Source organism: Symsagittifera roscoffensis, chromosome 1, assembly GCF_963678635.1.
Source record: "Symsagittifera roscoffensis chromosome 1, txSymRosc1.1, whole genome shotgun sequence".
In the NCBI taxonomy this organism is placed as follows: Eukaryota; Metazoa; Xenacoelomorpha; order Acoela; family Convolutidae; genus Symsagittifera; species Symsagittifera roscoffensis.
Window position 1 is genome coordinate 38,892,778 of NC_087062.1, and position 25,950 is coordinate 38,918,727.

The window sequence follows — 25,950 nt, forward strand, 5'->3', positions numbered from 1 at the left end:
AAAATCAATTCGGTCGACCTAAAAAAAAGGTCGACAAAATTTTTGAAAATCCGCCCCCCCTCGAGAAAATCCTAGATCCGTACTCTTTCCTTTGTTATCACCAGGTTGTACTTTAGCTGGTGCTTAAATCTATAGGTTTTTGAAACTTTTAATTGATTTTATTTTGCCCTTATCTGATAATATTTTTTAAATCTCAATTTATGCTGTCTTGATAACTTTTTAAATTAAGTGTTTCTAGACTGACTGAAGGTGATTGAAGAAAAGGAATTTCAAGTGGTTGACTTTTTTGGTGTAAATTGTCGTGTGTCCTGATTATCAGGCATTTGTATCTCGGACAATATTCTGATTTGGTTTAATTTTTTTATTTTTATTTGGCTAAATAAAATTTAAATATTTTAGCTGCAAAAATTAAATGAAACAATCGTTCAATTTTATCCTACACAGATTTTATAAAAATTTTTGATCTACTCGGCAACCTCTCTCCCTCCTTGAATTTTTGTTTTCCCTATTCAAACAAAAGTTCTCTATTCAAAAAAGCATTTTATTGAAATGAAGTTTTATTTTGAAAAATAATACATGCATAGTGGGATTTTTATGTTATGCCTTGTTTCAGGTTTAGACTTGTGTATTGTTTTTTTCCTACACGGCTAACAGTTTTCATCATTAGACATGAGGTCAGAACTCAATACAGGTGACACTGGTGATGAGGATGACGATGACAACGAAGAGGTAGGAAATGAAGAAGATGACGAAGTCAGTGATACTGAAGACATAATACACGAAGAGTATCACGAATCGTCTTCTGATCAAGGTAGTTAAGTAGTTATTGTTAAATGGAAATGAGCGAAATGATGGTTTTCCAATCTATGAAATCACATTAAAATTTCAAGATGACGACGGACGTTCCAAGAAACAAACACCTTTTTACCGCGAAAGTTAAAGATTTCGATCGCAAGCTAAAATGTCTTAGTTACTTCACAGAAGGCGCGAATTTTCTCACGGAGTTTTTATTCTTGCTTGAAAAAGTATAGAGGATTAGATCTGGTGGGTTTTTATCCGGGCGTTTTTATCCTGGGGGATTTAGTCCGCCAGCGGATTTATTGCATGTTCTTTGGCTTTACGAGCTCATTTATGACGTTTTTTTTTCTTGCGTATTAGGGTTGTAGTATCCAAGCGTTATTAAATCGGCGCCTCTGCTTTTCTTCCTGTAATAGTCTTGTCTACTCGTTGAATCATTTGATAGCTTTAATTACCGAAGCAAACTTATTCAATTCATTATGCCCAGCGTAGAGTTAAGCTCATGAAGTGGACGCCAAAAATCCCTGATTCGAGCCCAGCCAGGACTAGTAATTCTATCAAACTAGAAATTTTCAGCTCTAAAAAACACTTATTTTTGGATAATAGTGTTTCTGCTTGCTGTTTGTCGGCTAAGTTACCAGATCACGGATTTCTCGTATATGTCTTTTTTATTAAGTCTGCTTTTTCTTTTTTACAGCTGGTTACTCAATTCCAACATTTTCCGGAATCCGTTTGTTTGAAAAGGGTATCCAATTGTTCTTTATTTGATTTAATTGTCCTTGCGATTAGCAAGGGTATTGCAACGGGTTGTAGACACGCTGCAATTAAAACGTTGTCCGCGAACTCTTCTGCTCGATTTCCTCGGCGTACTTTTTAGTGTATTAAGTTACAGCTACTCTTTTTACCTGTTTAGCGTAAACGTAACGTCCAGGCTTGGGACAAAAGTTCTTGAGTTCGATTCCAGCTAGGAGCTAAAAATTTCGGAATTTTTTCTGTCGGATTATCTTTTCTCTGCTCATTTTTTAAACTATATTTGCGAATTTCTTTTGGGTTAATAATTTTCTTGCTACGATTGATTTTGATTTATCCCTGTAATTTGGAAGTTTACAGCTTTACTTTTGTATCGTTTGCTTTTTAAATATTTTTATTTTCGTGTTTCAACTAAAATGTGTTTTTTTTTGGGTGAAATGGTCTCGATTTCAGCTAGATTTGCTCATTTGTTTTATAAAGGTGAAAGTAGGTTTTTTGTGTGTGCTTTTGAACTTAATATCTTGAATTTATATTTGTTTTCGCTCAATTATTATGTTACAACAGTTTTTTGTGGCAACGAGCATCTAAGCGTCTACCCAAGTACTGTCGGCTTAGTTACTGCTTGGTAGTTCAGGAGACGTTTTTTCAAAGAAGTATTTTGTCTGAGGGTTTCGGTCTCGTTTTCTGACGGCTAGCTTTCAAAATTGGCTTTCAATTGTTTTTAGACAACTTGTCATTTGATACGTTAATCATTTTTCTCCATAAGTTATCGACTATATCTGTTAATTTGTAAGCACTGTTGATAAAGCCATAGGTATACAGTACTACACCTAGTTAATTTTTTTTCAAATTCATTCGTTGCCAGAATTGCTCGTTAAAACTAAACTGATTGCTTCATGGCGACACCCTGAATGCTTTCACGTTAATTTTAGTAGTTTTCTTCATCAAAAAGTTCTAATTTTAGATTTTTCAAATCACTCCCCCCAACGCCATTTAAAGTTCAAAGTGGTTTTTTGTTCCAAGGAAACGGAATATTTATGCTCGGTTTGGTTTTTTTATTTAGTCAATTTTCGACGATCAAAATAATAGTTTTCAACAATTTTTTTTGAATACTCTATTGAAGATATCGACTTCCTGAGTTCAAATTCAAAAAGAAATTTTACCGCCGATTTTTTTTTGTGAAGCTCTGGGGGTTTGAAAATTGCCAAATTGGCCATGTTTTAGACTAAATTATGCGCGCTTTGATGAATTTATTCAAGTTTCTGGGATGGTAATGCGAATTATTTATGCGTGGCGAATTATCACGCACAACAAAATTGTTCCTAATTGAATTGCGGCTAGCTAATCGGATCAGTCGTGTTAATCGACTATATCTGTTAATTTGTAAGCACTGTTGATAAAGCCATAGGTATACAGTACTACACCTAGTTAATTTTTTTTTTCAAATTCATTCGTTGCCAGAATTGCTCGTTAAAACTAAACTGATTGCTTCATGGCGACACCCTGAATGCTTTCACGTTAATTTTAGTAGTTTTCTTCATCAAAAAGTTCTAATTTTAGATTTTTCAAATCACTCCCCCCAACGCCATTTAAAGTTCAAAGTGGTTTTTTGTTCCGACTTTCGAAGGAAACGGAATATTTATGCTCGGTTTGGTTTTTTTATTCAGTCAATTTTCGACGATCAAAATAATAGTTTTCAACAATTTTTTTTTTGTATACTCTATTGAAGATATCGACTTCCTGAGTTCAAATTCAAAAAGAAATTTTACCGCCGATTATTTTTTGTGAAGCTCTGGGGGTTTGAAAATTGCCAAATTGGTCATGTTTTGGACTAAATTATGCGCGCTTTGATGAATTTTTTCAAATTTCTGGGATGGTAATGCGAATTATTTATGCGTGGCGAATTATCACGCACAACAAAATTGTTCCTAATTGAATTGCGGCTAGCTAATCGGATCAGTCGTGTTAATTTCATACGACTCAACATTTCACACTTTGATATTATCCAAAATTTAAAGGTTTTCAATATTTTCTTTTCCCAAAAACTATTCCATATGAAGTCAGGGACAGTCGGAACATTCAGGGCTTTGCCCTGATATACGAGCAGTCTTTTAGCATATAGTACCGTTTAAATTAGAACAACTGGCATGCTTTCATTCATTTTGGATTGATTTCTGAGCCTGATTGAATAGCCTTGCATGTTAATAGCACGAATGAAATCGCGCGTTACTTGTCCCAATATGGCCAAAGTGACAGTTTTCAAGTCAGCCGCAAATTGCAAAAACTTAAAACGGCTAACATATTGTTTCATATTCGGGCTCAGGCCACATGGTTTTTTGGATGATATTAGAAATTCCGACAAAATTTGCCAGTTAAACGGTCGAAATTTGTGGTCAAATATTCGGTCACTTCCTTCGTAAGTCGGAACAGTATCCAATTATTATACTCAACCGGAAACATCGGGGTTTACAAGCGATTATAAACACCTATACATAGAGAAAAAAAACAGTTTTTTTTTTTTTAAATTTTTGCTAGCGAGCAGCTAGTGTTTTAGTCAGAACCTTCTCTTTTTTTCTTCCCAACTTGCAAATAAAATTTTTCACTTGTGTGCCTTTTTGCTATAATCACGATCACGAACATTGGAAATTTCATAGAATCTTTTCTCAGCTTTATTTGTGGTTAGTGTTTGTGATGAACTAAGCGTCCGTGGCTGAGTAGTTAGTGCGTGAGACTCATAATTTCTAGGTAACAGCAGGTCGTAGGTTTGAGTTCGGTTAGAATTCTAGAACTGCTTTTTGTCGTGTTCTCGCTAGTATTTGCGAAGCGCAGCTTCACCTGTGTTCAATTATTATTTTGAAAGACGCTCTTTCATTTCCAAATCTTTCGTTTTGCGTTTGTTCATTCAGACTAGTGCTCAGATTTAGGTTAGTAATTTTAGCGTAATGTTTTTTAAAATTTTTTAATGATAATTGATCTGCTTCAAATCAACTTTATGGCGTATATTAATAATTGTTGAGGTTGAAATGAATATTGATGAAAAGGTTTGAAATGCTTAGTACTATTTTTTCACCGCGTATAATTTTTAGTGGCATCGCAAATATTTGAGAGAACATTTTTTTATCCAGTTTCGAGAAAAATTTTTGTTTATCATGTTTGATTTTCATAGACTGTATTAACTGGCATTTGAATACTTCATTTGTATAATTTTACTGAAAGAAAGACAATAAAATAATTGATATCTGTTTTTTCCTTTATTTAAAGTACAAAATACTTTTTTGTTAGACCACCATGAAAGTTCTATTATGTAAGCTGTACAGCTCCTTGCGGCTTGCTACTATTGTGCCACTAAGTTATAAATACTTGCAATTGTTCTGGTTATTTTTCTGTGATAGGAAATTTTATTTCACCCTTGCAAGCAGCGAGCGGGGATCATTTTGGCGCTTCGGACCACGGACCTTGCGGCTGAAGGCGCACGCCTTTGTCGCTTTTTCATCACTATCGGTTGCTGAAAGCTGCATTATTCTGATATTTTTCCTTATTTACCTGCAATTCAACTCGGATCTTTGGGGAGAGCTCGATGTTCTGCTTCATAGAAAAATGGTGTTAGATAGTGGTTCTCTCAAACGCGGGTTAAACAATAAAAAAAAGTTTCTAGCAGTCCTCAAAAACTTTTTACCAAAGTTTGTCGATTTAAGTAATCCGTGCAGATGTCCTTGTTTGATTTAGTCGACGAAAATGATAATGAAGATGTTGATACTTCTACCGCGAATGAAGGGGTAACGAATAGAGAAAACAAAGCCGGCCGAGGTGTCCAATTGAAGGATGGCGAGCTAGACATGTCAGTGTATGATTTATTCCGAACAATGAAGTTGAGTTGGCCTTGTTTATCGGTGGATGCTTTTGGATCGTTTGACCCAGTGCAACACAAGTCGCCTTATACTCTCACTTTTGTTGCGGGGTCGCAAGCGGACAAAGATAAAGGTATTAAAACTTATATTTAAGTATTCGCCTGTTTGTTTTTCAATCGACTTAGATTTTGAAATTAAGTTGAAAAAAGATAGTTATGTATTAGAATATAAAAAAGTTTTGTCATTTGAAATTTAGTAGGAATTTAAAATCATACCTCTGCATTTTGAAATGATAAAACGGTTTGAAATAATAACCCATTTTTGAAAGGGTACGCAACGCAAGTCTTTTTTATTGATGAGCTCAGTTTCAGAATTAAACAGCTGTTTTAAAATAAATCTGAGTGATTATTTTACTTAGTTTTTTTACAACTGATTCGTTGTTTCAGAAAATAGAATTTACCTTTTCAAATGCCGATCATTTGCAAAGAAAACTCAATCTGAGGTCGAGTTTGGAGAGACGGAAAACGATAGCGACAGTTCATCTAGCGACGAGGACGACGAGTCAGATGCCGACATTAATACGACAGAAGACGACGTCGTTCCGAACAAGAAACAGAAAACTTCGAATGGAGAGAGTAAAATGGGAGAGGGAAGTGGAGGTAAAAAGAAAAAGGCAAAGCAAAGTGGCAGTGCTCTGAGAAAGAACACGATGCATTGCATTGGTATGTTTTTGAATATGAAAATGATTGCCGATTTTTGTGCAAGTTGTTACGGTTACTATATTACTATAAGAACGGTTACTATATTTGTTATAACCTGGCGTTTAGTTCAAATTCAGTTCAGCCATATCCGTTAAGTCAAGGCACATTCCTTGCTGCTTGTATTTACGGCGAAGTTAGGCACAATGGAGCTGTGGTTAATATATACGGCTCAATGATGAGGCCTGGGTTCGAATCCCGTAGTCACCCGTAGAAAATGATTGGGAGGAACTTTATATTCGGGTGTGTTTTAGTTTTTTTTCTTTCCACGCAAAATCAGCTAGCGCAGATAATCATAAATTGTGATAAACTTTAGTAGTCTATGATTAAGGAAGAATAATTTTTCTACCTGATTCAGGATTTGTGAAAGAAGTATCACGATAAGTTTGCATATTATCGTCTGCAGTTGGTTTGAATCGAAACTTAATTTCATCTGGGCAATGATAAGCAAATTCATGGTTTTCTGAAACATTTACTGAAATACTGTCGATGTCTCTAACTGCAGAATGATCAGTACAGGTCTGTGACTCATTGACTATAGGAGTCACTGTTTTAACTAATAACTCAAATGCATAAGATTTGAATAGCATATTGAATAGCTTTGTCTGACAATAATAATTTTTAATGTGTCGAAATCTCCGCAAAAAAGTATGTCATTTTAGGGGTCATGATTCAAGTAGTGAATCTAAATTTTCAATGAAATTTCACTTGTTTTTTATAGGTGGATTATATATAAGTGTTAACATAAAAATATAATGTTTATATGCAATTTTCACAGTTATTGGTTCTTCTAAGAAATTCAGTGGCCTTCTCGATTATATCGCATTCGTTGTAGCTTGAATCATTACCCCTCTCCCCTTTGCATCGGTGTGACTCAGATCTATATTGGGTATACCCATTTATAACAAATGCCTTAAGATCATCATTTTCATTGAGCCAGGTTTCAATCAGGCATAGTAAGATCGGCGGAGTTTCAAGACAATGTATAATGGCTTCTATATCTTCAGCATGTGTTTTCAGAGATATTGCATTTAAAAGTAGTACCGAAAGATTTGTTGGTTTGTTTTTGGTCGTATCCTGGTCCAGCCAAAAGGGAGTTTCCTGAAGTTGACAGTCCTTTCGAGCCATTTTTATAGCTGATTGAGTTGCATTGACTATTGCGGGCACCAGTGTACTCAAAATATCTTCTGTCATGGACTTTTGCCGAGATTCTTCAATGGTGATAAAACAAACTTTTGCTTAAATCGTTGTTGGCTTCGTTGAGTATCTGGTTTTCTTCGTAATGGTGACAATGTGGGGGTTTCATTGATCAACTCAAATTTAAAATAATCATTAATACTCATTCCTACGTTCATCTGCGGATCCAACTGCTCATTATTCGTTTCTTGGGGTCGTGCAAATGATGCAAGCTCGTCGGTAGACTTTAGTTGAACTGGTTCCAAAGTTGAATCGTTCGGATTTCCCACGAAAACAATTTGTTTGTGAGTATAACTTTTTTTCTGTCTCTAGGGGCGAGGCCTTCTTCAATCATGATTGGGAAGTTCTTAGAGTTACGAACATTTTTCAGCCAGTTTTTTCTTAGCTATATTAAATTTCTGTCTGCATTACAGATTAATTTGAGAACCAACGGCGACTTTAGTTTGTTGCTTAAAGGGTGGAACGCTGCAATATTTTCTTATTTAAATTCACTTTCATATACTGTCGTAAAAATTTAAGCAAATCAATTTTATTCCGCTGAGCGTCAAAAGCCCCCGCGACAAAAGCCCCCCGTCAAAAGCCCCCCGTGCTTTTGCATGTAGGTGTTCATGTACATGTAACTTTTGCGCCGGGGGCTTTTGTCGCTCAGCCTTTTATTCGTTTCTCTCCATAGTCTAGATTTACTTAAGTTAGGCATTGTTTCCTGGAGTACTTCTCTAGCTCTATACAGCGGTCTGTCAGATCTGATAGATCATTGGTATGTTCAAATAATTTTTCTTTTGTTTCAATATGTTTTTGCCCAAGAAGGTTTAATTTTTTCGTTGTTACTCAATAATTTATACGGGCTGTTCAAACGGCTTCTTGGTTTCCGGATTGGCCAATTCATTGGTTATAGGCTCTTTGGTTACTGATAGCTTAGGGTCTACATCAAAAGTTTCTTCCTTCCATCTTTTCGCTCTTAGGGGCACTTAGCATAGTGGTAAGGCGTTCACTTTAGAATAGTCAGATCGTGTAATCGATCCCATGCCATGGCAATGATAGTGTGTGAGGACGAGCTCTCACTTGACCTCTAGCTTCAGGTCTACCACAACCTGACCAAATTTGGCTGCAAAAGTGGTACCACATGAAAGTTCTACGCACAAAAACGGCCTTGGGTCGCAAAAAAGAGCTTCGCTCAACAAAATAACACAGTCTGGAATGTGGGGAAATAATACAAACGGACTATCCTCGACAGGACTGTTAAGGCCTACTGATAGCTCCTCTGCGATTCGCAGGAACTACAATTATTATTATTATTATGAATCTTTAAAAGGAAACGGCGGATTATTAATGAAAACTAGTTTAGCTACTCAGGTGTTCTTTTTAAGCTACTATGATTAAAGCCAAACTTCCTGCGAATCCTGAAAATGAAACAGCGGAAAATCAATTGAAATTCTGACCAGCTACCGCAGAGACCATTGTTTTTGCACTCAATTACAGCTAAATGACCAGCGTCGTTCTAAGTTGGCTCGTATTTGTTATATAGCACTATGTTGAGGTAAGCCTAGAAAATAAACTTTTTTGGCATGCGTAGTAAGCCTCTCTGCTAATAAAGAAGTCTCGGAAGCTTCTTCCATGGGTGAGGCAGATGAGGTTTATCGCCATTGAAGAGGTTGTTAGCTCCGATAAATAGGACGGTAACTTGTAAAGTGTCTCCGCGGGAATGAACTAGAACTAGATTACGTCGACAATTTTACCCCCTGGAATAGATAGAATGTTAAAGTTGGGAATTCCAGATGTTTTGTTTGAGAGTCAGCAATGAGTTGATGAATCCGCATAGCATATATAATCCGTGTTAAACCTCGAAAGATAGAATAGACACTTACAATGGGATATAAAGCAAGAGTTGAAGAAGCAAGACAACCTGAGGGTTCTTTGTCGTATTACGTCCTCTGTTCCTAACTACTGCGACAGGCTCACAAAACAGCATGCAAATCAGGTTTCAGCAATAATAAGGGGGCCTCTACTGCTGCCCCGACAATCTATCTCTGAAATCACACTATTCAATAAGCCTATCACAACAATTAGGTCTATCACAAGAATTTTAATAGCTCAAAAGCTTACAGTAGCTTAGTTTTTGCCGTTAAAACTTAGTTTTACTCGAGAAAAGCTAGTTTTTTTTGAGTATTAGTGCCTTTTTTGAATCATATATTATAGAAAAACCCACAAATTTGAAAAAATTTTTGACTCTCTAGTAATTTTTCTGCAAAAATTGTTTTCCTACTTATTTTTCGACGACTGTCGAATATTCCTAAGCTCTAGCTTTTCGTTCAGATCTTTTCATCACACCACGCAGAAAAACGACACTTATTCTGAAAAACTTCTATTTTGTATTTTTGACTATGGTCGGAACATTCTGTGGTACTTGCAAAGTAACCGGTTATCTTTTTTAAAGTTTTTTTTCGTATTAATTTTTGTCGGTTTTTGCATGTTCGCGAAGTGCAGCTTCAGCCATATGTTTGGGGACTTCTTTTTTTAAGTTGGCTAACAAGCTACTGGGGTGTCATAATATTCCAGATCAATTTTGACAGCTCATCTTCCCGACTTCTTTTAAAACTGCTGTTCCGGATGTTGCTCTTATGTGGTTCCTTTGAAGTATCCAATATGTTTACATCAAAAGTTTCTTCCTTCCATCTTTTCGCTCTTAGGGGCACTTAGCATAGTGGTAAGGCGTTCACTTTAGAATAGTCAGATCGTGTAATCGATCCCATGCCATGGCAATGATAGTGTGTGAAGACGAGCTCTCACTTGACCTCTAGCTTCAGGTCTACCACAACCTGACCAAATTTGGCTGCAAAAGTGGTACCACATGAAAGTTCTAGACGCACAAAAACGGCCTTGGGTCGCAAAAAAGAGCTTCGCTCAACAAAATAACACAGTCTGGAATGTGGGGAAATAATACAAACGGACTATCCTCGACAGGACTGTTAAGGCCTACTGATAGCTCCTCTGCGATTCGCAGGAACTACAATTATTATTATTATGAATCTTTAAAAGGAAACGGCGGATTATTAATGAAAACTAGTTTAGCTACTCAGGTGTTCTTTTTAAGCTACTATGATTAAAACCAAACTTCCTGCGAATCCTGAAAATGAAACAGCGGAAAATCAATTGAAATTCTGACCAGCTACCGCAGAGACCATTGTTTTTGCACTCAATTACAGCTAAATGACCAGCGTCGTTCTAAGTTGGCTCGTATTTGTTATATAGCACTATGTTGAGGTAAGCCTAGAAAATAAACTTTTTTGGCATGCGTAGTAAGCCTCTCTGCTAATAAAGAAGTCTCGGAAGCTTCTTCCATGGGTGAGGCAGATGAGGTTTATCGCCATTGAAGAGCTTGTTAGCTCCGATAAATAGGACGGTAACTTGTAAAGTGTCTCCGCGGGAATGAACTAGAACTAGATTACGTCGACAATTTTACCCCCTGGAATAGATAGAATGTTAAAGTTGGGAATTCCAGATGTTTTGTTTGAGAGTCAGCAATGAGTTGATGAATCCGCATAGCATATATAATCCGTGTTAAACCTCGAAAGATAGAATAGACACTTACAATGGGATATAAAGCAAGAGTTGAAGAAGCAAGACAACCTGAGGGTTCTTTGTCGTATTACGTCCTCTGTTCCTAACTACTGCGACAGGCTCACAAAACAGCATGCAAATCAGGTTTCAGCAATAATAAGGGGGCCTCTACTGCTGCCCCGACAATCTATCTCTGAAATCACACTATTCAATAAGCCTATCACAACAATTAGGTCTATCACAAGAATTTTAATAGCTCAAAAGCTTACAGTAGCTTAGTTTTTGCCGTTAAAACTTAGTTTTACTCGAGAAAAGCTAGTTTTTTTTGAGTATTAGTGCCTTTTTTGAATCATATATTATAGAAAAACCCACAAATTTGAAAATTTTTTTGACTCTCTAGTAATTTTTCTGCAAAAATTGTTTTCCTACTTATTTTTCGACGACTGTCGAATATTCCTAAGCTCTAGCTTTTCGTTCAGATCTTTTCATCACACCACGCAGAAAAACGACACTTATTCTGAAAAACTTCTATTTTGTATTTTTGACTATGGTCGGAACATTCTGTGGTACTTGCAAAGTAACCGGTTATCTTTTTTAAAGTTTTTTTTTGTATTAATTTTTGTCGGTTTTTGCATGTTCGCGAAGTGCAGCTTCAGCCATATGTTTGGGGACTTCTTTTTTTAAGTTGGCTAACAAGCTACTGGGGTGTCATAATATTCCAGATCAATTTTGACAGCTCATCTTCCCGACTTCTTTTAAAACTGCTGTTCCGGATGTTGCTCTTATGTGGTTCCTTTGAAGTATCCAATATGTTTACATCAAAAGTTTCTTCCTTCCATCTTTTCGCTCTTAGGGGCACTTAGCATAGTGGTAAGGCGTTCACTTTAGAATATTCAGATCGTGTAATCGATCCCATGCCATGGCAATGATAGTGTGTGAGGACGAGCTCTCACTTGACCTCTAGCTTCAGGTCTACCACAACCTGACCAAATTTGGATGCAAAAGTGGTACCACATGAAAGTTCTAGACGCACAAAAACGGCCTTGGGTCGCAAAAAAGAGCTTTGCTCAACAAAATAACACAGTCTGGAATGTGGGGAAATAATACAAACGGACTATCCTCGACAGGACTGTTAAGGCCTACTGATAGCTCCTCTGCGATTCGCAGGAACTACAATTATTATTATTATTATGAATCTTTAAAAGGAAACGGCGGATTATTAATGAAAACTAGTTTAGCTACTCAGGTGTTCTTTTTAAGCTACTATGATTAAAACCAAACTTCCTGCGAATCCTGAAAATGAAACAGCGGAAAATCAATTGAAATTCTGACCAGCTACCGCAGAGACCATTGTTTTTGCACTCAATTACAGCTAAATGACCAGCGTCGTTCTAAGTTGGCTCGTATTTGTTATATAGCACTATGTTGAGGTAAGCCTAGAAAATAAACTTTTTTGGCATGCGTAGTAAGCCTCTCTGCTAATAAAGAAGTCTCGGAAGCTTCTTCCATGGGTGAGGCAGATGAGGTTTATCGCCATTGAAGAGGTTGTTAGCTCCGATAAATAGGACGGTAACTTGTAAAGTGTCTCCGCGGGAATGAACTAGAACTAGATTACGTCGACAATTTTACCCCCTGGAATAGATAGAATGTTAAAGTTGGGAATTCCAGATGTTTTGTTTGAGAGTCAGCAATGAGTTGATGAATCCGCATAATATATATAATCCGTGTTAAACCTCGAAAGATAGAATAGACACTTACAATGGGATATAAAGCAAGAGTTGAAGAAGCAAGACAACCTGAGGGTTCTTTGTCGTATTACGTCCTCTGTTCCTAACTACTGCGACAGGCTCACAAAACAGCATGAAAATCAGGTTTCAGCAATAATAAGGGGGCCTCTACTGCTGCCCCGACAATCTATCTCTGAAATCACACTATTCAATAAGCCTATCACAACAATTAGGTCTATCACAAGAATTTTAATAGCTCAAAAGCTTACAGTAGCTTAGTTTTTGCCGTTAAAACTTAGTTTTACTCGAGAAAAGCTAGTTTTTTTTGAGTATTAGTGCCTTTTTTGAATCATATATTATAGAAAAACCCACAAATTTGAAAAATTTTTTGACTCTCTAGTAATTTTTCTGCAAAAATTGTTTTCCTACTTATTTTTCGACGACTGTCGAATATTCCTAAGCTCTAGCTTTTCGTTCAGATCTTTTCATCACACCACGCAGAAAAACGACACTTATTCTGAAAAACTTCTATTTTGTATTTTTGACTATGGTCGGAACATTCTGTGGTACTTGCAAAGTAACCGGTTATCTTTTTTAAAGTTTTTTTTCGTATTAATTTTTGTCGGTTTTTGCATGTTCGCGAAGTGCAGCTTCAGCCATATGTTTGGGGACTTCTTTTTTTAAGTTGGCTAACAAGCTACTGGGGTGTCATAATATTCCAGATCAATTTTGACAGCTCATCTTCCCGACTTCTTTTAAAACTGCTGTTCCGGATGTTGCTCTTATGTGGTTCCTTTGAAGTATCCAATATGTTTACATCAAAAGTTTCTTCCTTCCATCTTTTCGCTCTTAGGGGCACTTAGCATAGTGGTAAGGCGTTCACTTTAGAATAGTCAGATCGTGTAATCGATCCCATGCCATGGCAATGATAGTGTGTGAAGACGAGCTCTCACTTGACCTCTAGCTTCAGGTCTACCACAACCTGACCAAATTTGGCTGCAAAAGTGGTACCACATGAAAGTTCTAGACGCATAAAAACGGCCTTGGGTCGCAAAAAAGAGCTTCGCTCAACAAAATAACACAGTCTGGAATGTGGGGAAATAATACAAACGGACTATCCTCGACAGGACTGTTAAGGCCTACTGATAGCTCCTCTGCGATTCGCAGGAACTACAATTATTATTATTATGAATCTTTAAAAGGAAACGGCGGATTATTAATGAAAACTAGTTTAGCTACTCAGGTGTTCTTTTTAAGCTACTATGATTAAAACCAAACTTCCTGCGAATCCTGAAAATGAAACAGCGGAAAATCAATTGAAATTCTGACCAGCTACCGCAGAGACCATTGTTTTTGCACTCAATTACAGCTAAATGACGAGCGTCGTTCTAAGTTGGCTCGTATTTGTTTTATAGCACTATGTTGAGGTAAGCCTAGAAAATAAACTTTTTTGGCATGCGTAGTAAGCCTCTCTGCTAATAAAGAAGTCTCGGAAGCTTCTTCCATGGGTGAGGCAGATGAGGTTTATCGCCATTGAAGAGGTTGTTAGCTCCGATAAATAGGACGGTAACTTGTAAAGTGTCTCCGCGGGAATGAACTAGAACTAGATTACGTCGACAATTTTACCCCCTGGAATAGATAGAATGTTAAAGTTGGGAATTCCAGATGTTTTGTTTGAGAGTCAGCAATGAGTTGATGAATCCGCATAGCATATATAATCCGTGTTAAACCTCGAAAGATAGAATAGACACTTACAATGGGATATAAAGCAAGAGTTGAAGAAGCAAGACAACCTGAGGGTTCTTTGTCGTATTACGTCCTCTGTTCCTAACTACTGCGACAGGCTCACAAAACAGCATGCAAATCAGGTTTCAGCAATAATAAGGGGGCCTCTACTGCTGCCCCGACAATCTATCTCTGAAATCACACTATTCAATAAGCCTATCACAACAATTAGGTCTATCACAAGAATTTTAATAGCTCAAAAGCTTACAGTAGCTTAGTTTTTGCCGTTAAAACTTAGTTTTACTCGAGAAAAGCTAGTTTTTTTTTGAGTATTAGTGCCTTTTTTGAATCATATATTATAGAAAAACCCACAAATTTGAAAAATTTTTTGACTCTCTAGTAATTTTTCTGCAAAAATTGTTTTCCTACTTATTTTTCGACGACTGTCGAATATTCCTAAGCTCTAGCTTTTCGTTCAGATCTTTTCATCACACCACGCAGAAAAACGACACTTATTCTGAAAAACTTCTATTTTGTATTTTTGACTATGGTCGGAACATTCTGTGGTACTTGCAAAGTAACCGGTTATCTTTTTTAAAGTTTTTTTTCGTATTAATTTTTGTCGGTTTTTGCATGTTCGCGAAGTGCAGCTTCAGCCATATGTTTGGGGACTTCTTTTTTTAAGTTGGCTAACAAGCTACTGGGGTGTCATAATATTCCAGATCAATTTTGACAGCTCATCTTCCCGACTTCTTTTAAAACTGCTGTTCCGGATGTTGCTCTTATGTGGTTCCTTTGAAGTATCCAATATGTTTACATCAAAAGTTTCTTCCTTCCATCTTTTCGCTCTTAGGGGCACTTAGCATAGTGGTAAGGCGTTCACTTTAGAATAGTCAGATCGTGTAATCGATCCCATGCCATGGCAATGATAGTGTGTGAGGACGAGCTCTCACTTGACCTCTAGCTTCAGGTCTACCACAACCTGACCAAATTTGGCTGCAAAAGTGGTACCACATGAAAGTTCTAGACGCACAAAAACGGCCTTGGGTCGCAAAAAAGAGCTTCGCTCAACAAAATAACACAGTCTGGAATGTGGGGAAATAATACAAACGGACTATCCTCGACAGGACTGTTAAGGCCTACTGATAGCTCCTCTGCGATTCGCAGGAACTACAATTATTATTATTATTATGAATCTTTAAAAGGAAACGGCGGATTATTAATGAAAACTAGTTTAGCTACTCAGGTGTTCTTTTTAAGCTACTATGATTAAAACCAAACTTCCTGCGAATCCTGAAAATGAAACAGCGGAAAATCAATTGAAATTCTGACCAGCTACCGCAGAGACCATTGTTTTTGCACTCAATTACAGCTAAATGACCAGCGTCGTTCTAAGTTGGCTCGTATTTGTTATATAGCACTATGTTGAGGTAAGCTTAGAAAATAAACTTTTTTGGCATGCGTAGTAAGCCTCTCTGCTAATAAAGAAGTCTCGGAAGCTTCTTCCATGGGTGAGGCAGATGAGGTTTATCGCCATTGAAGAGGTTGTTAGCTCCGATAAATAGGACGGTAACTTGTAAAGTGTCTCCGCGGGAATGAACTAGAACTAGATTACGTCGACAATTTTACTCCCTGGAATAGATAGAATGTTAAAGTTGGGAATTCCAGATGTTTTGTTTGAGAGTCAGCAATGAGTTGATGAATCCGCATAGCATATATAATCCGTGTTAAACCTCGAAAGATAGAATAGACACTTACAATGGGATATAAAGCAAGAGTTGAAGAAGCAAGACAACCTGAGGGTTCTTTGTCGTATTACGTCCTCTGTTCCTAACTACTGCGACAGGCTCACAAAACAGCATGCAAATCAGGTTTCAGCAATAATAAGGGGGCCTCTACTGCTGCCCCGACAATCTATCTCTGAAATCACACTATTCAATAAGCCTATCACAACAATTAGGTCTATCACAAGAATTTTAATAGCTCAAAAGCTTACAGTAGCTTAGTTTTTGCCGTTAAAACTTAGTTTTACTCGAGAAAAGCTAGTTTTTTTTGAGTATTAGTGCCTTTTTTGAATCATATATTATAGAAAAACCCACAAATTTGAAAAAATTTTTGACTCTCTAGTAATTTTTCTGCAAAAATTGTTTTCCTACTTATTTTTCGACGACTGTCGAATATTCCTAAGCTCTAGCTTTTCGTTCAGATCTTTTCATCACACCACGCAGAAAAACGACACTTATTCTGAAAAACTTCTATTTTGTATTTTTGACTATGGTCGGAACATTCTGTGGTACTTGCAAAGTAACCGGTTATCTTTTTTAAAGTTTTTTTTCGTATTAATTTTTGTCGGTTTTTGCATGTTCGCGAAGTGCAGCTTCAGCCATATGTTTGGGGACTTCTTTTTTTAAGTTGGCTAACAAGCTACTGGGGTGTCATAATATTCCAGATCAATTTTGACAGCTCATCTTCCCGACTTCTTTTAAAACTGCTGTTCCGGATGTTGCTCTTATGTGGTTCCTTTGAAGTATCCAATATGTTTACATCAAAAGTTTCTTCCTTCCATCTTTTCGCTCTTAGGGGCACTTAGCATAGTGGTAAGGCGTTCACTTTAGAATAGTCAGATCGTGTAATCGATCCCATGCCATGGCAATGATAGTGTGTGAGGACGAGCTCTCACTTGACCTCTAGCTTCAGGTCTACCACAACCTGACCAAATTTGGCTGCAAAAGTGGTACCACATGAAAGTTCTAGACGCATAAAAACGGCCTTGGGTCGCAAAAAAGAGCTTCGCTCAACAAAATAACACAGTCTGGAATGTGGGGAAATAATACAAACGGACTATCCTCGACAGGACTGTTAAGGCCTACTGATAGCTCCTCTGCGATTCGCAGGAACTACAATTATTATTATTATTATGAATCTTTAAAAGGAAACGGCGGATTATTAATGAAAACTAGTTTAGCTACTCAGGTGTTCTTTTTAAGCTACTATGATTAAAACCAAACTTCCTGCGAATCCTGAAAATGAAACAGCGGAAAATCAATTGAAATTCTGACCAGCTACCGCAGAGACCATTGTTTTTGCACTCAATTACAGCTAAATGACCAGCGTCGTTCTAAGTTGGCTCGTATTTGTTATATAGCACTATGTTGAGGTAAGCCTAGAAAATAAACTTTTTTGGCATGCGTAGTAAGCCTCTCTGCTAATAAAGAAGTCTCGGAAGCTTCTTCCATGGGTGAGGCAGATGAGGTTTATCGCCATTGAAGAGGTTGTTAGCTCCGATAAATAGGACGGTAACTTGTAAAGTGTCTCCGCGGGAATGAACTAGAACTAGATTACGTCGACAATTTTACCCCCTGGAATAGATAGAATGTTAAAGTTGGGAATTCCAGATGTTTTGTTTGAGAGTCAGCAATGAGTTGATGAATCCGCATAGCATATATAATCCGTGTTAAACCTCGAAAGATAGAATAGACACTTACAATGGGATATAAAGCAAGAGTTGAAGAAGCAAGACAACCTGAGGGTTCTTTGTCGTATTACGTCCTCTGTTCCTAACTACTGCGACAGGCTCACAAAACAGCATGCAAATCAGGTTTCAGCAATAATAAGGGGGCCTCTACTGCTGCCCCGACAATCTATCTCTGAAATCACACTATTCAATAAGCCTATCACAACAATTAGGTCTATCACAAGAATTTTAATAGCTCAAAAGCTTACAGTAGCTTAGTTTTTGCCGTTAAAACTTAGTTTTACTCGAGAAAAGCTAGTTTTTTTTGAGTATTAGTGCCTTTTTTGAATCATATATTATAGAAAAACCCACAAATTTGAAAAAATTTTTGACTCTCTAGTAATTTTTCTGCAAAAATTGTTTTCCTACTTATTTTTCGACGACTGTCGAATATTCCTAAGCTCTAGCTTTTCGTTCAGATCTTTTCATCACACCACGCAGAAAAACGACACTTATTCTGAAAAACTTCTATTTTGTATTTTTGACTATGGTCGGAACATTCTGTGGTACTTGCAAAGTAACCGGTTATCTTTTTTAAAGTTTTTTTTCGTATTAATTTTTGTCGGTTTTTGCATGTTCGCGAAGTGCAGCTTCAGCCATATGTTTGGGGACTTCTTTTTTTAAGTTGGCTAACAAGCTACTGGGGTGTCATAATATTCCAGATCAATTTTGACAGCTCATCTTCCCGACTTCTTTTAAAACTGCTGTTCCGGATGTTGCTCTTATGTGGTTCCTTTGAAGTATCCAATATGTTTACATCTGCTTCGTACAAAACCTGCTTCGTACACAATAGGCCTGAAACACGATGGGTGCTGCAACCGGGTGAGGCAGTCCAAAGTGAATAAGGACACATTCATGGTTGCATCATGGTCCAGCAAAGCAGTAGTCTCTCTATACAATGTCACCGCCTCACTCAAACGTCTGGACGCATCAAGCAGTAGCTATGTTAGTTCATTTTTATACCTTGAAAAAGTATATTTTAGTGAAGACTCTAATATACAGACCTATATTGAACAATTTCTTAGCTTCAACCTTGAAATTTTCTGAATCTTGCCAAGTAAGATTTGATCAGTAATTAAGAGTCGATGAGCGTAGTTCAGACTTTATATAGGTTGTGATGATTTTTTCCTCGTTTTTTTTTCAGGAAAAATCTAAAAAGAATTGTTCAGGTACAGATTTACTTTTTGGCGGGTTGACTTTGGCTTTATTTTCAACTTCAGTTCATTTCCTGTGTGAAAAGGAAGGCAAACCCTTTACCGAACAGCGAAAATGTAAAGACCAGGAAAAACGTGATCGACTTCTATTTTTGAAAATCTTATCTAATTGCAAGTCGTTATCAATTTCTGTGTGCCATTTTTAACATTTCACCACTCGTAACGGTTAAGCAAGCTTTGAAAGTTCAAGGTCAAAAGTCCAGACATTTTTTCTTGAAACTTTGAGCGCAGGGAAGGGCAGCGCAAAGCAAAGAGAGACAGGATAGACAAGGAGGGGCATGGTAAGGCAAGGTAATGAGGGGCAGGACCTCACAAGGCAAGGTAGGACAAGGAGGAGCATGGCAGGGCAGCGCAGCACAAACAAGGCTGGGCATGGCAGGGCAACACGGCAAGGCAGCACAGGGTTGGGAAGGACTGTGCAAAGGGTAGTTGGTTTCAATTTTTTTGGGCGATTAAGAAATTGTAACGACTAAAAAATTGATTCGAATTAACACGTCAAAATTTTTTTAAATAAAGCAAGCTTGAAAAGGTCAAGGTCAAATATCTAGACATTTTGTCTTAAAATTCTGGGCGCAATGAAGGGCAGCGCAAGGCAGGGAGATGCGATGCAGGGTAAGGTAAGGAAGGGCAGGGTGAGGCAAGGCAAGGAGGGGCAGGGTGAGGCAAGGTAAGGAGGGGCAGGGTGAGGCAAGGCAAGGAGGGGCAGGGCCTCACAAGGCAAGGAGTGGTAGGGCCTCACAAGGCAAGGTAGGAAAAGAAGGAACCTGGCAGGGCAGCGCAGCGCAAACAAGGCAGAGCAAGGCCGGGCACGGCAGTGCAAAGCAAGCCAAGTATAGGCAAGGCAAAGCAAGATATGTTTATTATTTCCTCTCTCGTAACGGTTCAGAAATCGATTTGACTTTACACGACAAAATTTTTAGATAAAGCAAGCTTGGAAAGGCCAAGGTCAAATGTCTGGACGATTTTTCTTGAGCGCATGAAGAGACAGGGCAGCACAAGGGAAAGCAAGACAAGGGGGAGCTTAGCGGGACAGCGTAAAGAAGGAAGGGCAGCACAAGGCAAGCCGAAGGCAGCACAGGGCAAGCCGTTAGGTAGGACGACAGGAGGGACCATAGCAGGGTAGTGCAAAGTATGGAAGAGCTTGGCAGGACTTCTCAAAGCTTGGCAGCGCAGCGCAAACAACGCACCGCAAGGCAGGGCAGAGCAAGGCAATGCAGGCAGCGCAAGGCTATGCAGGGCATGGAAGAGCATAGTAAGTTAGCGCAAAGCATGGTAGAGCAAGGCATGGTAGCGCAAGACAGGGCAAGGCAGAGTAGCGCAGTGCAAAGCAGGGCAGTGCAAAGCAAAGCATCTCAGAGCAGTTCAAGGCAGAGCAGCGCAAAGCAGGAAAGCGCAACGCAAAGAAGGATTATTAGTTTCTGCTTGAAATCTTAATTAAGATCAAGGTGGAAAGTCCAGACAGATTGTTTGGAACGTTTCAAGAAGTTTTAAATCAGTATCACCAACTCTATCGCTAGTGAATTTTTATTTTAAAATTTCTCAGCGAAATAAAAATTTTACTTATTGATCTGTTCTCGCAAATTGGTTTAATTTTGATCAAAAAAGTGTCAATCATAAATTGTTATAGAAATCTAAAGAGCCTTAAGGCCATCTATTTTCTTCTTATTCGGTCTGTGTTATATCTGGTCACTTGCGTTCGTTAAGTCTTTTCCAACCGTCGGTTGACTTTTTAAAAAAATATATTTCTGTGCGGAAACCGCTTCTGATTTTTTTAGGAAACCGATCCTCAGACACCTGTGAAAGTATACACAGCGCACAGTACAGAAGGATATGGTCTTGATTGGTCGCCCGTCTCCACCAATCAGATTGCGAGTGGAGACTGCAGTGGTAATCTGCATGTATGGGAACTGGCTGATGAGGGCAGTCGAGTCTCAAATGTGTGCAAGTTTTCAGGGAGCAGAGGATCGGTAGAAGGTTAGAGTGATTAAATTTCTTCTGTTTTAAAACCAAAAGGCTGAAGTGTCGCGCGGAATATGTTAGTCTTAGTTTTTCTATTGCTGTTTTATTTTGTAGCCTAGATTTTCAAAGTCACGACTAAGCACGCGCTTAACTTAACTTAAAAGAAAATGCTATATAAATTTTTTTTAACGGCACTAGCCTAGTAGATACACGTTACGAGAAATATGGAATGATGCAATAGTTTGATGCTGGTTTTGCAGACATCCAGTGGTCCCCAGCAGAGTCCACAGTACTAAGCACCTGTGGTACAGACAGTGCAGTCAGAATATGGGACAAGAGGACCCTGACTAAGAGTATGTTGAGTGTGGACAGAGCTCACTCCTCGGATGTGAATGTGATCGGCTGGAATCCTCAGGGGGATCCATTCATTGTCAGTGGTGGAGACGACTGTCAATTGAAAGTGTGGGACCTCCGACAGGTAAGAGCATTTGGATTCATACAAGTCAAATCAGTATTAATGAATGATAAAAATAAGACAGCGCCTTATATAAAACAAGTTCAGTTAAAACATGATCAACTTAAAGTCTGCTATATGATCAAGGAGATTTGAAAGCTGAAAGTAAATCTATTATATATTTAAATGCGGCTTTACTATCTCGCCACGTTTAAGTTTCTTCGACTTGTTATTTTTGTATGTTAAACGAAAAATTTTACCACGCTTAAGCTATATCGTATTTTGCAATGGTTTAGAAATTTTTTCGATTTTCCAGTTTTAATTCAGTTTTTATTTCATTGAGTTTTAAAAAAGAAGCCCAAAAGTGGACTGCTGATAGGGTTCTCCCAGATGTTGCGAATTTGGCCTCCATTTATGAAGGCCCAATTCCTTTTATTAGACGAGATACGACGATTATTGTGATTTTTTCAAATTTTTTTTCGATAACACAAATTACAAAAACTTGAAATTCCCTGTTTTTGGGTGCTTTCAGAGTACTCTCAAGGATTGCGAATCTTGCCTCCAAATATGACTGCCCAAATACTTGTAGTTTTTGAGATATGACGTGTTTGATTTTTTTTTTAATTTTTCAGAAATTTAAGATTTTAAAAATTCAAAAGAATTGATATTCCCAACTGTAAGGCTACTCTCAGGATTTCCAAATTGCAAATATTGCGTCCAAATGCGACTGCTCAAGTGCTCTTAGTTTCCAAGATGTTATGTTTGATATGTCTTTTTGAGATACGATGTTTTTTTTGTGATTTTTCAAAGCTTTCAGAAAAACTTTCAGAAAAAAATTCCCAATTCTGTCTGCTGTCAGAGTACCATGAGGGCTTGCAAATCTTGCCTCCAAATGCGACTGTTCAAATCTTGGCAGGTTTCGAGACAGACGTCTTCTATTGTTTTTTTTAAATTCTAGAAAGCTTAAGTTTGAAGTTTTTCAAAGTTTGAAATTCCCAACGCTGTAGTTGGGTACTGTAGGAGTACTTCAGGAGTTGCAACTGCTCAATTTCATTTAGTTTCCGAGATGTGAAGTTTCTTAATTCATTTAATATATTCTTTTTTAAAGAATTTGGATATAAAAAACTTTATGAACGCAAAATTTTATGGTTTTTCAAAATTTGAATTAAAAACAAATTGAATCTAAAAACCTTACTAAGTTTGAAATTATGAATCCTATAATTGGGTACTGTCAGAGTATACTCAAAGGATGTAGACCCTATTTCCAATATATGCGGTCTTTTATGAGTTGTTAAAAATTCGAAGCACCGGAGGTTCGTTACACGCTGGTTAAAAATGGAACTAAAGACGGCTGTGTTCTAGTAAGAAATACCGACCTACTTTTAAGTTTCCTTAAAGTTTTTTTTGATAACTCACAAACGCTAGTCAACTACGATTCGTCAAAAAAAATTTCCCGAAAATTTTTTTGCATGAATTGAAATCAGTTGTTTGGTGGCTTGAAATAACATTTTTTTGCTCTTGATTCGCTGTATGATATTTGTGTTCTTGCTCACTTTGACTGTTTAAGAGAAATGAACATAGTGAGTACTCATATAGAGGACTTGTTGATTTTTTTTTCAGGTTTTTTTCAAGAAAAAGTCCTAAAATTTGTTCACGCTCAATTTTGATTTTTCGCGGTTTGACTTCTGAATTCTTTTTAAGTTCAAATGCTGTTGTTAAAAGGAAGGCAAACTCCACTATCGAACAACAAAATTGTAAAAGTCATGAAAAACGTGATCGACTTCTAATTTCAAAAATGGAAATTAATTATCAGATTTCCCAGTGAAATAAAAGTTTTACCTATTGATCCAGTCTTCTCAAATTGGGTTAATTTCAGCAAAAAAGTGTCCATCATAAATTGTTCTACAAATTCCAAGAGCTTTAAGGCCATCTATTTTTTGAAATTCAAAATTTTCTTTTTTGAATTTCCTTGCCTTCATTACTCTTTTCCGAGTGTCAGTTGGCTATGGTTTGTGCGAATCGCAGAGCTATCAGTAGGCCTTATCAGTCCTGTCGAGGATAGTCCATTTTTATTTTCTAGCCACATTCCAGACTGTGTTATTTTGTTGAGCGAAGCTGTTTTTTTGCGACTCAAGGCCGTTTTTGCGTCTAGAACTTTTGCGTGGTTCAACTATTGCAGCCGATTTTGGTCAAATGAGAGCTCGTCCTGATACACTATCATTGCCATGGCTCGGGATCGAATTCACGATCTGACGATTTGAAAGTGAACGCCTTACCACTATGCTAAGTGCTTCATGCTAAGTGGCTATGTTTTGATATTTCCAGATAAGCAAGAGTGGCAATAGCAGTGGCTGTAGCCCTGTACCTGTGGCCCAGTTTGGGTTCCACAAGGGACCCATCACCTCGGTCAAGTGGAACCCCAACGAGTCCACTCAGTTCGCTGCCTCGTCAGACGACAACACCGTCTCCATATGGGACCTCTCTCTGGGTAAAACTTATGCGCTTTCGTTATTGATAGTGAATTAGTTCGAATATCATTCAATTTAATAGATCGTTATTGGTTTTCTAAACTTGTTCAACTAATGTGTTAAACGTCTGAAATCTCGGCTGTTTTTTTGATAAGGCAGTTAAAACAAAAAAGGTGGAAGTTAATGTGGGAGAGGAAAATTGATGTTTTCATTGTTACTGATGTTTTGTTAGCCCTTAGATTTCATGCTGACTTTTGAACTGGCTTCTTCTTTGAAGTGCTGTGCTTTTTAAACGACTTAATTTTTTAATGAGGTTTTCGAGCAGGTAGGCGCTTGAATATATTTTTTCAGAGCGTGACAACTTGTCCTCGAGTGCAGACGGGGAAGAGGGGGACTTGCCTGCACAGCTGCTCTTTCTGCACGAGGGACAGCAGACTCTCATCAAAGAACTCACATGGCACAAGAGTGTCGCTCACATGCTCCTCTCATCTGCCGAAGACGGACTCCATTTGTTGTTGCCTAATAATTTATGACGCTAGCTTACAATACAATATTGCTTTGTCTGCTCGTTTTTTTCAGTTAAAAAAGAACCTATAGCGGTGAAAATTTCTTGGGGGCATACTCAAGTCCGAGTCCAGAAGTTTTCAAATCTGGGAAGTGGATTTTGTGTTTTCTTTTAAATCGACTAAATTTTTTCCGAGATTCCCTCAAACAAAAGTGTTCCAAGATTTTTTGAGCTGATGACACATTTTTGAGAAAATGCCAGAATGCGAGTTGTGCGTAAACGTGATACGGTTGTTCTGCTTTCCAATGATTGCACTCAATATGCCAAACCATCAACAAATTGAAGGTGGCGGTTTTGAAAAGAAGGACGGGTTCTTGCAAGAATGGGTACTTGAAAAGCAAGCTTTCAGAAAGGTGAAAACAGCTAAATTACAATATAATTGGAAATGCAACCTTACTAATAAATTGGCTAAGCACTTAAGTCCAATCATCGATGAGACGTTAAGAAGAACAGTGATACCCTGTTTAATATTTAATCAATTCAAATGTTACTTCGGAAACTCTTTTTTGCTGGGAACTCTATAGATTCAATGAATATATAAAGAAAGCTAGAAAGAAAGAAAGACTTAATGTATCCAAAACGACATTGCAACAAACAATAACCATTATATTAGTTTTAATTATTTGCAAACAGTTAATAGAAATACCTTCACATACATAAAATTGGAAAATATTTTTTGTAGAAAAAGAAATAAAAGTTCAAAAAAAAATCAAAAAAAGTTCACAGAAAGTTTTTGAATTTTGAAAAAAAAATTGAGTTTTTATTCCTAAAATGGCGCAAAAAACTCTTAAACACTCTTTACTCGAGTAATCTAAATTTTTACGGCTCAAAATAAGCAAAAATAAGCTATTTTAAGCCTGCTCGCAAACCTTATACGCTCGAAACCAAAAATCTAAAATATCAAACAGGTTTATCTCGAAACTGAAAAAATATTTTTAATGCTGCTCGAACCACAAAGGAAAGGGCTTTAATACGATATATCATTTGATTTTTTTTGACCGATTAATTATGGAACCTGATTTTGCGAGAAAAAAAAAACTGAAAAGACGCGAATACAAAGTTACTTCCCATTTTCAATGGTCTGAACAAAATCCAACAAACTATCTATTATAAATTTAAACACAATTTAACTAACTTCTCGTATTTCAGCTTTTATAACAATATTTTTGCATGTTACACCAAAAAATTTTCATGTTTAAGTTAAATTGTATATTGCAATGCTTAAGAAATTTTTTCGATATTCCAGTTTGAATTCAGTGTTTATTTCACAAAGTTTAAAAACAGCAACTAACCAGATGTTGTAAGGAGTCCCGAGGGCTTGCAAAATTGGCCTCTAAATATTAATTTTTTCACAAAAATTTGCAGAGAACTTAGTTTTGAAAAAAAAACAAAATCTGAAATTTGCAACCGTGAAG

The 25,950-nt window shown here is 37.4% G+C and overlaps 1 protein-coding gene across 2 annotated transcripts; it reads left to right on the forward strand.

Moving 5' to 3' along the window:
• The first annotated feature begins 617 nt into the window (after positions 1–617).
• Positions 618–24,535, forward strand: LOC134856719 (glutamate-rich WD repeat-containing protein 1-like). Of its 2 annotated transcripts, none has more exons than XM_063872988.1 (8): positions 618–811; positions 5,275–5,529; positions 5,843–6,118; positions 18,669–18,820; positions 20,865–21,063; positions 21,309–21,526; positions 23,828–23,990; positions 24,322–24,535. In XM_063872988.1, the coding sequence occupies exons 1-8, from the start codon at positions 670–672 to the stop codon at positions 24,501–24,503; spliced, it is 1,587 nt and encodes a 528-aa protein (XP_063729058.1). In that variant the 5' UTR covers positions 618–669; the 3' UTR covers positions 24,504–24,535. The 2 variants fall into 2 exon arrangements, with proteins under 2 accessions (XP_063729058.1, XP_063729059.1); XM_063872989.1 differs by having other exon boundaries at positions 5,843–6,055.
• Positions 24,536–25,950: the final 1,415 nt, after the last annotated feature.